Source organism: Myiozetetes cayanensis, unplaced genomic scaffold (assembly GCF_022539395.1).
Source record: "Myiozetetes cayanensis isolate MyiCay16 unplaced genomic scaffold, myiCay2020 scf3, whole genome shotgun sequence".
Classification (NCBI taxonomy): Eukaryota; Metazoa; Chordata; class Aves; order Passeriformes; family Tyrannidae; genus Myiozetetes; species Myiozetetes cayanensis.
In genome coordinates, this window is record NW_026087521.1 from 35,820,182 (window position 1) to 35,835,224 (window position 15,043).

At 38.3% G+C, this 15,043-nt stretch overlaps 1 protein-coding gene across 1 annotated transcript in view; it reads right to left on the reverse strand.

Annotated features, from left to right (window-relative positions):
• PTPRR (protein tyrosine phosphatase receptor type R) overlaps positions 1-15,043 on the reverse strand; it is a 142,410-nt gene that overhangs the window by 115,167 nt on the left and 12,200 nt on the right. Inside the window, exon 2 of the mRNA XM_050324996.1 lies at positions 14,090-14,394. Within this exon, the coding sequence (XP_050180953.1) occupies positions 14,090-14,394 (305 nt within the window). The remainder of the gene's footprint in view (positions 1-14,089; positions 14,395-15,043) is intronic.

The following is a 15,043-nucleotide window of genomic DNA, read 5'->3' on the forward strand; positions in this document are numbered from 1 at the left end:
GTACGAACATCCAAGTCTGGCCTAGAAATACACCCCCTGGCCTAGAAATACAGTCAGTGCTCAGTAGTTCCTGGATTTCAGTTTAATGGCACATGAATGTGGACACACCAAAGTTGCTCTTAGGCAGCAGTAGCCCAGAGTCAGTAGGATACTGCAACTCAGCATTGATATTGATGCTCCTCATGCTCTTCAATACATTTTCCAGCACTGGGACTCCAAGGGATTTATTTTGTTAGAGTCAGCCAGGTCTGTGCATTTATGCTAGGCCTTGGCTAGCAAGCTCTGAAAGATGTGAGCTAACTCTGTGCCCAGTACATCTACATCATAGTCTTACTATGTTATATTGTTACATTGCATTATCAGGTTTTTTTTTTTCATTATCTACAACATTCCTTAGTCCCTCACTTTGAATGAAAAACCGATTATAAAAACATTTTACTCTTAACATATGTACAGAAATAAATATGAAATTTATTTCATATATGAAATTATAACCTGCCCATCCCTACTATCACCGCAAAAAAGATGTGCTATTCATAATGAATCACATTATTGTCAGACTGAATCTTGTATATTTTTAGAACCAATATTATAAATCCAGTTTTTTGTTAAAATTTTTCCTATTTTATTAAAACAGCTCTGGTACATCTCTGACAGAGTAAGCTCAAAACTCACATTAATATCAGCACTTATGCTGTGCTCTCATTTTATGAGAGTGATGCAAAACATTTATTTTGGCCATCTTCTTAATGAGATTCGACCAATATTAAAGGTGATAAAAAGAGAGTTTAAATTATTACGTTTATATACAAATGAAGTGAAAGAAAAAAAAACACCACCAAAAAAAGGTATTTTTCTGCAGTGTTCCCATTTCTACTAGCATGAAGGACTGTGTACAGAATGAACTGCCTAACAAAGGTCCTCAAAATCTCTACCTTTGAAAGAGGAAACAGGTTCAGTCACAATCAATGTAAGAATAGACCATCTTACTTTTGTTACTGTACCATACAGCCACTTGAAGCATTTGGAATTGTTTGGGCAATTCAATACTTAATTCTATAAAGACAATAATATTCCATCATGCTGCTGAGGAAGTTAAAGTAGAACACAAATGACTTTCACTGAGCAGAGAAAGAGAGTAATTAAAACAGAAAAAAAACACAAACCCCATAAGTAAAGTAGCAATGTTCTGCAAGTATTTTTAATGTATCAGGCTCTCAGCCTTCTAAAATTAATTAATGCTTTAATGAAAGTTGTCTGTTATCTGACTAACAAATCTAGTTTTTCTAATATCCAGCTACCCTGGCTTTCAATTAAGACTCAAAGAAAAAAACTGATGAGAAAGGACATCATAAATGATTTATGGATGTCCTACTTTTGTGTATGGTACATTTATTATTCTACTTACTGCATCCATATGGTTTTTTAATTCATTCATTACCAAAAAGCTCACATTACAGTTATTTCATTAAAGGTTATATCCATTTTCAGGCAGATTCTTAGGAAGCGTATTTAAAAATTAAGGCTACAATTAAATTTTTTATTTAGTCTAAGAATTTCAAATCATGTATCTACTTAATTATTTTCCTATTAGCTATTTCTAGAGACATCAGTTGCTATTGTTTTGTTTGGTATTTTTTTATCAATATCTTGATCAGCATTCAATAGGCTTCTTCTTTGCAGTTTACATTTCCTTGTTTGCTCAACTCCAGTCAGTAGTCACTTGTTCCAATCACAAATGTGTACAGCATGCCAGAGAGGTGTTCCTAGAGCTGTTAACCACCTTCTCCCCTCCCACCGCAGCCATCCTTTAACAGACGATTTCTACCAGGGTCAATCCAGAAACCTTTAAAATTAAGTCTAAGTCTCTCAATTTTTGAGTGGTCTTGGGAATCCGAAGAGGTCCCTGCTTACTCAAAGCTGACGAACATTGTCCTGACTTTCAAGAGGGGCAAGGAGGAGGATCCAGAAACTACAGGCTTGTCAGTCTCACTTCAGTACATGATAAAGTCATGGAGAAGATTATTCTGGGAGGTATTGAAAAACATCTGAAAGACAATACAGTCATCGGTCACAGCCAGCACAGCTTCCTGAGAGGAAAGTCCTGCTTATCCAACCTGATTTCCTTTTATGACAAGGTAACCCACCTAGCTGATCAAGGGAAGCCAGCTGATGTAATCTTTTGCATTTCAGTAAAGCTTTCAATACTGTCTCTCACAGGATCTTTCTGGACAACATGTCCAGAACACAGCTGGATAAACACATCATGTGATGGGTGAGCAATTGGTTCACAGGTCAAGCACAGAGGGTAACAGTGAATGTGGTAACATCCGACTGGTGACCTGTCACTAGTGGGGTTCCACAGGGCTCTGTGGTTCCATACTGGGCTCTGTGCTCTTCAGCAACTTCCCAAACACTTGGACACAACACTGGAAGGGATACTAAGCAAGTTTGCAGATGACACAAAACTGGGAGGAGCTGTTGACTCCCTTGAAGGCAGGAAAGCCCTGCAGAGAGACCTTGACAAATCAGAGGACTGGGCAATCACCAACTGTATGAAGTTCAACAAGGAGAGGTGCTGGATTCTGCACCTGGAATGGGGCAACCCTGGATCTTCATCCCCCAGACTGGGGAAAGAGATGCTGGAAAGCAGTGCCACAGAAAGGGACCTGGAGTGCCTGGTCGATGGCAAGTTGATTCTGAGTCAGCAGAGCCCTGGCAACCAGGAGGGCCAACTGTGTCCTGGGGGTATCAGGCAAAGCATCACCAGCCGGTTGAGGGGGGTGATTGTCCTGCTCTGCTCTGCACTGGTGCGGCCTCACCTTGAATACTGTGTGCAGTTTGGGGAGCCACAATATAAACTGTTAGAGAGTGTCCAAAGGAGGGCAATGAGGATGGTGAAGGGCCTTGAAGGGAAGCCATGTGAGGAGCAGCTGAGGTCACTTGGTCTGTTAAGCCTGGAGAAGAGGAGACTGAGGGAAACTTCATTGCAGTTACAACTTCCTTGTGAGGGGAAGAGGAGGGGCTGGCACTGATCTCTTCTCTGTGGTGACCAGTGACAGAACCTGAAGGAATGGTCTGAAGTCATTTCAGAAGAGGTTTGGGTTAGATAGGAAAAGGTTCTTCATCCAGAGGGTGGTTGGGCACTGGAACAGGTTCCTCATGGAAACAGACACAGCAACAAGCCTGACAGAGTTCAGGAAGTGTTCAGATGATACTCTCAGGCACATGGTGTGACCTTCAGGGAGGGTCCTGTGCAGAGCCAGAAGCTGGACTCAGTGATCCTTGTGGATCCCTTCCAACTCGGCATATTCTGTGTTAGAAGGCAATGGACAAAGGGAAGAAGTCTTTAACTAATGTAGCTACAGTTTATATAGAAGATAGTGGAAGAAAGGGAGTAAATACTATTAATTTTCAAGTCAATTTCTATTGCCTGTATAGACTTTTACTGTGGTTATTTAGGCAGAGACACATATCTTGTAACACCATTTCAAAGAAAGCCTATGAGAAAGGTTATGGGAAAAAGGTCTGCTTCATCCCTATTTTTCATCATCATCTCGAGACAAGTAATATAATTTCTATATTGTTTCAGCTTTACTTTGCCTAAAGAATAGAAAGGCTCTAAGAGTACTTAAGGTCATTCTTCCACTAACTCAAATAATTTGTGTTTTAATGACCTGTCAGCCCAAAATACTATACCACTATAAGATTATGTGTTACAGTACCTGAAAATAAACTGTTATAATGTGAAATTATTTTTTAATGAAATTGAAATATCATGTCCATTTATAAAGATTAGCCTCCAGAGCTGTGTTCCTAATTAGACAACATATCATGTGTTGCACAAAGAAAGCGCATCAGCAATTTGGCTAAACAGTGCAGAAAGCTGTAAGTGTTGCCAGAACACCACCAGCCTGTACAAGAAGTGATCCTTATTTATTTCAAGGTGTTTTCAAAAAAACCCCAAGATTACTAGTAAATTAGTATCAGCAAGAGGATAACTTCTTATTCTGAAAACATCAATAGAAAAATGAGTAAAAAAATTAAATTCAATTTAATCAATAACATTTTGTAAATCAAGCAAAATTTAGCATATGGTAAAAATCTTGATTTATATTATCATTGATTTCTATACTACAGTTTGTTACACAATGACCATTCCCAAGGAGAATGTGTAATTCTCAGCCAAATTTACACAAAGCAGGCATTCCACTATTATTCTCCAACAGCTAATAAAAGGCTGAAATGTAAATTTGTTTCAATTCATGTTTAAATAAACATTGACATAACATATGCAGTCAACCGCTTTCCTACACTATTAAATACTCTTATATTAGCACTCTTGATATATAACTCCAACTCTTTTCATAATGCTTCTACCGTATACTCAATTTAAAGCACTGTATCCACTACAGGTATTTTCCACCAATTGATTGTGATGTAGAGCCAAGTAAGAATTAGCTCCATTATAAAGTGTCAGTCATGTCTGACCTTCAAAGGAAGGACAGTAAAACATCACTTAAATGCTTTTAGCAACAAGAACAAAGACAAAGAATTTGTACCTCTCTGCTTACCTCCCTGGGTTATTCCTCTTTCCATGAACCATTTTGATACTGAGGTGACTGAAAAAAAATCATTCACTTGAGAGCTATGCTATCACATTCAAACTCTAATATCCTCTGAGCCTGTGCATTTAATTTCAGAATTCAATATTTATTTTTTGCAAAAGGGATGCCAAAATGCAGTAATACCAGATATACGAAGCATTTTAAAAAATGTATTCAGAAGATCATCTTCTGCTTCCTAATATTGTTTGGCTGATTCAAAAATCTGTGTTTTAAATATATCACATATTAATGTCATGATGATATAAAACCCATTATTTTTCTTTTTCAAAAGCAGTTTTCATAAGGCTTATTATTTAATGGGTTACATACAGGAACACATTATGAACCATCTATTAAGGAACTTTATAGAAGCTGTCACTTTTCCTAATAACAATGTCAGAAGTGAAGAACCAAAAGGATTATTCCAGAGGCTGAACTGCCAGATCCAACAAAACATTGACTGATAAGGAAACACATGCTGTCTTGCTGTCTTTTTATCTGAGTGCCCTTTATCTGCCTTTTAAATGTTACTGTAGGGGACTTGGGTTTTCACAGAGATAGGTCTCTGCGGGTGCTAAAAGAATTTTTAAGAAGACAAAAAAGTGATTCTTCATTCTTTATTCCTAAACATTATTAATACAGCACATAGATTTATTGTGGGAAGTAGTGATTGATTCTTATTGGTGGATCTCATGATCCCAATAGGGCCATTTAGTTAATTTATAATTTTGAACATCAAGCATGTGTGATTCTAGTGATGGTGTCTGTAACTCTGCATGCCAGGAAACTTTCCCCTTCCTTAGTCAAATTTAGGCAGTAATAGGTTTCTGCTCACTTATAAAAGGAAAAGAGAATACTGATAGAGGTATAGCAATCTCCTGAACTTCTGCTGAAATACAAGCCTGTCTGTACTGTTCAGAGTAATGGAGTTGGTGCAATTCCAAACAGTGAGAAATCCAAGGCTACCTCTGAAACCAAGTGCTGAAACACCAAAAGGGCAGTTTGGACACTGCCAAAGGGCTTCTGTGTCTTTTCTTCTGCAATTCAGTACAGCATGGCAGAGAAACAGTACAGAAGTCTACTTCAATCAGAGGAATAAATGGGCCATGTAAGAAACAAGGAGGTAGCAGGGGGGCCTTGTGTTGTTTGTTTGTGTTTTTTTTCTGCCTCTTTTGGAGACCCATTCAAAACACATAAAAGAAACTTGTACTGGATCACCCCTAGATCAATACTTCTTCAAATTTTCAGTTAGCTGAAACAATGTGGTTTGGGTCAAATAAATCATTTCATCTGCGAGTATGAGATAAATGGAGCTCTTTAGCTCAGTGACTAGATCATAAGAAATGAGAAAAACCTCAAATTTAATTTTCTCTACCTCCTTTAAAGGAAGGCTTTGAGCCAGACCTCCCACATTTGGGTATACAGCCTTTTTTTCACATTTCAGTTTCCCTGCAGCTCTAAGAAATCTTGAAAACGCTTAAGTAACAGTGAAGATATTTGATTTGGCTGCAACTGTATCTAAATTAAATCTAATTTTATGGAAAATCTTTGTTTTTTAAAAAAATTAAAAAATCAATTAATAAAGATTTTCCTGGAGGACAAAACTCAAATATTTGAAGAATGGAAAAATGTAAGCAGATTCTGTTCTGCTACGCAAAAGTATTTAATTTATAGCTGGGACTGGCCAGTTATATGAATACACAGCTTAAAGAAATATGGAACAACTGACACCTTTACAGATGAACTGCACAATGTTAACTGTCAGTGAAACTTTAGGCTTTAGCTTAAAAACATATAACATGCCTGCTCCTGAAATCCAGTTTTCATTTAAACAGTGCAGTTTATGAAGAGAATTAAATTACTTCAAGAAACCTCTTCCCTTCACTAAAAAATGCAGGAAAATGAACACTTTGTGACTGAGGAGGATCGGGGCAATTTGTGAAAGATATGACTAGCTTTTGTGCAAGCATAGCATCCCACTGAATGTTACAAAAGTAACCCCACAGTTGCCAGCAGTAATCAATCAAAGCACTGGACTGCTGAATATCCCACTAATATTCTTTTAACATTTTGCAAGTCAGATGATAAAAAAGTGCCTTAAGGAGGTTTTAGTGCATGTTACAACCTAATGCAGCCGTTCCTGCTTTCCACAAAGACTGACAGCAAACACAATACCATGATAATGGCTCAGCATGCAATTACCCCTGCTGAAGTGCACAGAAGGAAGCAGAAAGCAAATGAGGCCAACTAATGCAGACTCTCTAGATTTCTTTGTGCAAACAAAATCCAGAATGACAGAGCTGCAGGCTACTTAGGTCTATTTGCAAGGCTTGCTGCAGATATGTTATGTCGAGTATAATTACTTAAGGAGTAATATAATGGTGAGCATCAATCTCTTACTAGAAGGTGGACTTGAGACTACAAGTCAAATACTGTGAAGACCTGATTTTAGGGGTCACGATGTAAAGTGTATAGGGGTACAACAGTGATTATAACGATCACACTAACGGTATTGACTGATACTGCCCACTACCGAAACATGTGACTAACATTTAGAGCTTGTTAACAATTCACCACTGTAATTACAATAAGATCTTAAAACTTCACTGTCTTCACTAAACCCTATCAGCATGGCACTTGTCCTCTGTTGTTCCAAGCATCCTACAAACATGTGACCTGGAAATGGAGAAAGACACGCTTGATACCTTACTGGATTCTGAGATCTTACTCCTCAGAAAGCTCCCTTGAGAAGTCAGTGCAGAGACATGATTTTCTATTTATGTTCTTGGCCTGGCCCAGTGCCAATCCCTCTCTTAGGCTGGCAATAACAGATGTTGGTGACAAAGTGAGACATCTGACTTTTTGTTAAGTTTCATAGATAGTTAGTTTGGCTGTTTGACCCAGCTCTGTTTGACCTGTCATTTATGGACTAAGTACTTGTTCAAAAATACTTGTTCACTCATACTTATTGCCTTATTCTCAACCCATTGTTTTAGTTTAATATACTTTCAAAAGTGCTTTGACCACCTCTTCACAAGACCTACAGAGAGAGTGAGCTTAGGTACTTGTACTGGCTGGGAGGAGTAGGATGCAAAGAACCCTCTGAGTTCCAGCACCAAGCTGTGTGTGATCTTTCCATGCACCAGAAGGTAAGGTAAATGGTTTTTGGAGTCAGAATTTGACAGACTCAATGCTGAGACCCCGGGTTCAAGCACAGTATTCGAATAGCAGGTCCTTAGTCACTTTTATTATTGCAATACAGTATAATTACATATAGAAATAGATAGAACTACGTAGGCATATGTCTACGTCTATCCCAGTGAAAATTAGGACATTACTGTACAGGGCTGATAAAACTACCATTTTGATTCAGTTCCAAATTAAGCATAGTATAACCTATCATGCAACGCACAAGGCAAGGCAGACAGTACATGAGCAACAACAAATCACTTGCTCCAGAAAACGTGCCTCTTCTTTTGTAAGAACATCCCCAGTCTTACTCATTCCTCTTCCCTTCCAAAAGAAGAATGCGTTTTGGTCTGTGGGCTCCTAAAAGCAATCCTACATTTCTGGTCTAACAAATCGCTCTCAGCTCTCAGTGTTTCTCACAGACTTCTACGCAGATCTATCACACTGAAACTGTAACATTTAAACACACTTTTACAGATTGTTCACCATGGCCTTACTGGGACACTTAACTGGGTGGATGCTGAGCCAGCAGAGGCTGACAGTATTTGAAAGATGGAACAGTTCTTAACAAAGAGAACTGAAGAAAGGAAGAGTCTTCACCTTATGTCAAGGCATGGTATTCAGCATCCAGGAAAAGAGCAGTGAGAGATTCTGGAAAAACGGTCAGTCAGTGGAGTGGAGAGCAGGGGAAAAGTGGAACGGGTTGTTAAGTGAAAAAAACATCAGAGCCTCTTATCTTCTTGGGATTCTCAGAAGGTCATTTACCTTCTGGCACACAGAAAGATCACATGCAGCTTGGTGCTGTGACTCAAGAGCTCTCTCTATCCTACTCCTCTCATTCAGCAAAACTCTGTTACTTGCCTTGAAAAAGAGGGTAACTTGTATTGTCAAACTGCCAGTGAGAAGAAACATGCATTTTTCATTTTAAGAAATTCCATGGACACTGTTCCATTTTTTGTGAAAAGGAAACTGTATTTAATGTCTCTGCAAAAGATATAGATATAGGGAAAACTTTTTTTGGACTGAAAATGATTTGAAGGATTGGATGCCTCCACCTTTTTATCAAGCTCTATTTGTAGAGTTCTCCTATGGTAGTCCAACAAAACCAGGGAGGGAGTTTCAATGTTCAGAAGAAAGGGTATGTTGTAGTCTGGTTCCTGTTGTTTTGCTGATCTTTTAAAGGAAGAAGCAAGTGGACGTTCTGTGCGTAGCTAGACGAACTTAGGGATGAAATTCCACATGGAAGCCATGGCTTCACAGAAAGAACAAAGAATTAGAAAAACAAATATTTCCAAAAGAAAAGAAGTGTGGGAAAATTAAATAAAATTTAGGAACAAATAACATAGATGAATTCTGGACTTTGGCACTGGTAATTAAATCTGATGCGTCAGGATATGGGGAATGGAAGGTCATGTCAGCAAGCAAGCATAAGATGTATCTTTTCTGAGTATGTAGTATGAGGAAAGTTATATAAGAGGATGTAGCAGTACTTTCAGGATCAGTCTGACATAAGTGTAAAAGCAGTTCTGCTGTGATTTCACAGCCACGTGGCTTTCAGCTACCCGAAGCCACCCTGAAGCAGTCCACCTACTTGAACTGTGCCTAGATTTGGAAAGGATTTTCACATTATTTCAACATAAAATGTGTTGTTTAAGCTGGGATCAGCTCCAGATTAAGACGTCACTAAACGTACATGTCTGCGTGCATGTTTAATATATATAAATAGGTGAAGTAGTCAATGTGCAGTTGGTGCTTAAGCACCTGTTATCATCAATAGAAATCTTGTCACTACAGCCTTTTGAAATTAGGGAACTCACCCTGAAGCAGGCATTGTACTAATAGATTGTACAAGTAGATTAAATGCATCTGGTACTGTTCTCTGGCTGTCAAAAAACTGAGGTGGAAATGGCCCATGTCAGTACTAATCTCCAGAACAGGATGATCACATCTACTCTGCCTACTGGGTATGGTGTCTGACCTATATTAACTCCCTAGTTATCCAGAAAGTGTTTAGAAACATGCTAGATAGCTTAATAGATGACCAACACGGTAGATTTCCACTGCCTATACTGAAGCTTGAATAACTGGTTCACACATGAATATCTACTTATAGTTACATATGTTTGTGTGCTTTACTCTTCCACTGAATCCTCTCTCAAAGCACCAGTACCTGAAGCTCTTCCTTGTGCTCTTCAGCATGCTTGAAGGTAAATAGTTCAAACATTGGTGACAGAATAGATGCAATTGTATGGGAGAGCTACAGCTCTGAGGCATTCAGCATTACACAAAATGCCATGGAAAAGGCAAAGAGAAGCTCTGTGTGGCTCTCCATGAATCTTACGCCCTATTGACATTTGCTGAAAGAAACTAATTAAATCAATTCAGTTCAGTAACACTCGTGTAAATCAAACAAAACTGAAGAGATGTGCTGAATTTTAGGCTACACCACAGTGCTGTGACCTTTCCAAGCAACAGAAAAAGAGATTTTCACGTTTGTACAAGAAGGCATATAGTAAGAGTAAGGTGTGAAAGGGAAAATCTTGATATATTGAACAAGTTTATTACCTTCACATTTCTGAAATACTTCACAGGATACAAGTGAAAAAAGCATCTGAGAAGCTTGGTCCAATCTTGGTACAATACACTTGTGTGCCTGAGAGAGACTTCAGACAGACCAAACTATGTCAGGTTACAAGGGATGATGCTTTAGCATCTCCATGAGACTTTAGACCTAAGCTGAGCTGTAACCTTTACAACAAGTCATTCTGCTTTTCTCCTAAGTTCAGCCCTAACTATATATATGTATGTATGTGTTTCAGTTTTGTAATAAGTATGCATTTTCTATCATAAGTGGTTATCCACACTCAATTTCCAGTTCCCATGAACTGTCTTCACCTTGGTGGTACTCACACTCAGTATTGGAAAGACTTGGCAAAAACACAAATAAACATTTGGAGAACTTGTTCATTGCACTACTAATTCTAATATGTTCAATGAGTTATAGTTTCTGAGATCCAAAATAAAAGCTTACAAATAGAAAACTCTCAAGTATTACAAAAAGATTATGTAATTCTGTATGTTAACCAAGCAATTTTCAGATGAGTTGGTCTTACATCATGTAGGGAGACAGCTAAACAGAACATATGGTAAGAACTACAGTATTTATAGAACAGTCAAAATGCTTCTAAGAGCTCTGAATTGTGCTCACTTCCCTCAACAAACTAGTTGAACTGAACATACGCATGCACAAAAACAAACAACAGGAACTTAATACCAGGTAATGAGATTGAAAGCCTTCACTTAAAATAAAACTCACTCCCAGAAAATAAATCCTTCTTCTTCCTCCCTTAGATAAACAAGCAACACAATTTCCCCAGTTTCAGTAAAATTACTTCTTAAGATGCATTCTTTATTGTTAGTCACAAAACATCTCTTTTTGACAGAATACCTAGAGAATTCTTGGCTTCATGCATTCTGCTATGCATTGGCAACATTTTGTTTGTCAGATGGTTGTCCTTAGCAAAAAATGTAATCTTGTAATAGTTCTACATTAGGCATCCATTTACCCTACCTTTCCACCTTTATCATGAAGAAATGGACCTTGAGTCACTGAAATTAGATTGAATTCAGTTTCCTCCCCTCTGCAGAACCAACAGAGCATTGATTTATTAAAAAAAAAAAAAAAAAGAAAAAAAAAGAAAAAAAAAGAAGAAGTTGCTGGCTTTCATACTAAATCACAATGTGCACCTGTCATGTAACTGGATTATAGGAAGCACTAACACTAGCAATTGCACTTTCAAGTTGAGCAACCAACAATACTGCTAAAGGTTGGAACAAAAAGGGTCAACCAGGGCAAAACTACAAATGTTGACACTTGCCCTACATGATAAAAAACAAAAAGCAACAAGCAGTAAGTGCTAATTGAAAAACAAGAGGGAGCGATACATGAGCAATTCAAAACAAAACAGATTCTCTTGGCAATGACATTAATACTACAATCTTCTTCAGGTGACATTCAAGAGGGAGAAACAAAATGTTGAAATACAGAAACATGGAAGGAGCATGGCTGTGTTTGGATGATGGCAACCATCATGCTGTGGGACAGTTGCCCTTTTAAGGAAGACACCTCCAATATTTCTGATGGTAGGTTTAGTCCAATCACTGTCTTTGTCTCAGGACTTTGGCTTTAAACACATGCTTCCCAAAAGGCTTTTTCTGAAAGGATGACTTTAAAAACAAACTAAAACCACTGTCCTTCAGTACACCCAGAGATAGCTGAAGATCCTAAGCAATAAACAGCTTTCATGTCATGATTAGCTCATGCTGTTATGCCCCCCTTAAAGCACATATGGTTCTCAGCCAGAACAGAAGGCTTTAGAGCAGCAGCTCCATCCTAGAAATGCAGTAGCAAAGCTTCATACCGAAGTCACTTAATGAGAACTTAATATAGATTTAATAGACCTTTTTTTATGTGACTTTATGTGCCAATTGGAAATCTGCCTCATTTAGCTTTTAATGCAGGCACAGAGCCAGTCAGCTAAAATCAGGGTAGCCCAGGAGTATTTTTCAGGATTCTTCCACTGTAAGTTGAGGACTGCAGGCCCCCAAAAGTGTGCAAAACTCTACTCAAAAACAGGCCATAGGGAAGAACGTAATGTAATGAAAAAAATGAACTGCCATGCGTATTTTTAGTTCCTTGCACTAATAGGAAGGTTTCACCTTTACAGGAGGTGAAATAATGCTTGCTATGGAAAGAAGAAAGCAGGTACCTTCACTATGGAGTTGGCCCTGCTGGCTTAGGCTAGTTTTGGGACACAGATATATCCAGCTTGCTTGGCATCTTCTTGTCCTGATCAGTACTATTCAGTACTGGGACTCTCTTTGCAGTTAGCATGTGCCCCAGTCAAGTCATCAGTACCTTATTTTGCTCTGATATGGACACTTTCACGCAACTGAATCTAGTCCCCTAACAATGCTAGCCATCTAAACTCAAATGAGGAGGTCTCATTCATGTGGGATGCAACAAGTCCAGAGCACAGCTTTTTGAGTCTAGTTCCCTGACAGTACTTTATATTATAATTTATCTTTATACTTTACATTTATACTTTACATTATAGCACTTATATATGATAATATATTTATACTAACTTTAAAATTAGACTAATTATCTTACTACCTTCTTTTTTTCCCCTTTTGATTATTTTTTCATTGTCACTAGTCTTTATTGCATTTAGTGCATTCATGAGGGCAGATCTCTAGAGTACAGTATGGGGAACTTGTAAAGCATTCTGAAACACTTAGTGCCTAGTGTTCTATGCTCTATCTTTTTTCTTTGTTTGTAAAGGCCATCCACTTTTAATCTAGCATTTGCCTCTGTACAGAGCAATCTACAGGTTTCAGTTTAATCTTTATTAGTTCACCCTAATGAGAGCATGAACTACCACGAGTGGCTCTTCTTCCCTCCAGGAATGAGAGATGAGCCAAATCCCATCTGCATAATCAAGTAGGGCTGCCTATGCATCAGCATGAGGCAGAGCAGTGTCCGTGCAGAACACATACAGACTGTGCTCCCCCACAGAGGACAGCTCTACTCACAGGAGGCTGCTCCACTGGCCTCAAGGCAGCAGGGTGGCACTGGTATAGCATTAAACGGACATGCTCTTCTTTCCAGGAGTGAGCACTGCCATCACATTTTTGACAATGTGAAAGATCACACACAAAGTTAACTGACAGAGGAAGGTCCCCAGTCCAAATGTCCCAGAAGAAGTATATATTGCTTAAACAAAAACATAGTTCTTATTCTTAGCAAGAAATACAGGTTTTTTTCAAACTGCTATGTAAGCATAATGGTGGATTTACCAGAGAAACAGAAGTGAATAAAACCTTAGTGTCACCCTTTTAAAATCTCCCCGCCACTGTACTATTGTTCCCTGAAGTACATTTACCTGTGCCCTATGCAGAATGAGTATAAAGCCCATCCAGTAAAAGTGGTGCAAATATCAGTCAAGACAAGAGGATTAACAGCATTTGAGGCAAAGGTAAGTTCTTTAGCTATAGAGAAGCTATATTTTGCACTGGTTCTTCAGATTGCTTGTTGATCAGAGTGAGCTTATATGAATGCAAATTCCACTAGCATGGAAGAAATTCAAGACGTGGTCATTATTTAGATTTAGATTATCAGTCAGGCAGTGGAATACGAAATCTGGATACCCAAAATTACAATCTGTCTATATATATCTACAGGCATATTATTCAGAAAAAAACTCCTCCAGAAGACAGAAAAAGTCACTTACCACAATAATTACATTCGTTGTAGGAATCGGAAGATTCTCGACTTCCAAATCTTGACCAGTCATTGCTAACAGATTGAGGGATGGGTCATAAACAGATCTGGGGAAGGCTGATTTAACAATTATTGCAGGGTGCAACTTGCTTATTTTGGTGTGGGAAGAAGAATGGAAATTTTGCTTGGAATCCTTATAACTGTCTGTATCCAGACTTTTCTCCATACTCTGCACATGGTGATAAATAAACATAGGTTTTCCACTCTTTCGCTGATGAATTGCCAAAAAGTGGTCGTTGTCTCCAGAAAGGCAGCCTGTAGAAAAAGAAGAAAAAGTTTAGAATGTCTCGCTAAGCAGTTCTGTAGATGGATGGCACTGGAAATTCAACATGATCTTTGGGTTCTGAGAAATTTGAAAATAATATTTTTGAATACAAGAATTCCATTAAACTACCAAAATGCATTTTACATAACAACAGGTTAACAGCACTACAGAGAGTACTAAGTATGTGAACTGTACCCCATCCTTAAGCTCAGTTTCACAGGGCTTTTTAAAATGTTATTTATACTTTCAGCCATGGTTACATTTCAAAAATTATGTGAAAGAGCAGAGCGCATGCTGAGCCAAGTTCAACTTCTTACTGGTATCAACTCCAATAGGAAAACATGTGCAGTTGACTTTATGATGTAACTAATCACCCAGTATTACCAAAGATGAGAATTGCAGTGATCATCTTTTATATATGGCCACTTACAGAGAAAAGGCCAAGAACCAGATAAAAAAATCTGACTTAAGCATGTAAGAAGGAAAAAGTTCATAGAAGTCCATAATCATAACTCTGCTTTCCTTTTTCAGCTGCTCATATCAGGAGGCCTTCTAGTCCCTTGTGCCAAATCTTGTTATGACCCAATCTTCACTCAAGCATCGCCTGGCCAGCCAATGGAATACCTGGCTCTCTGAAGA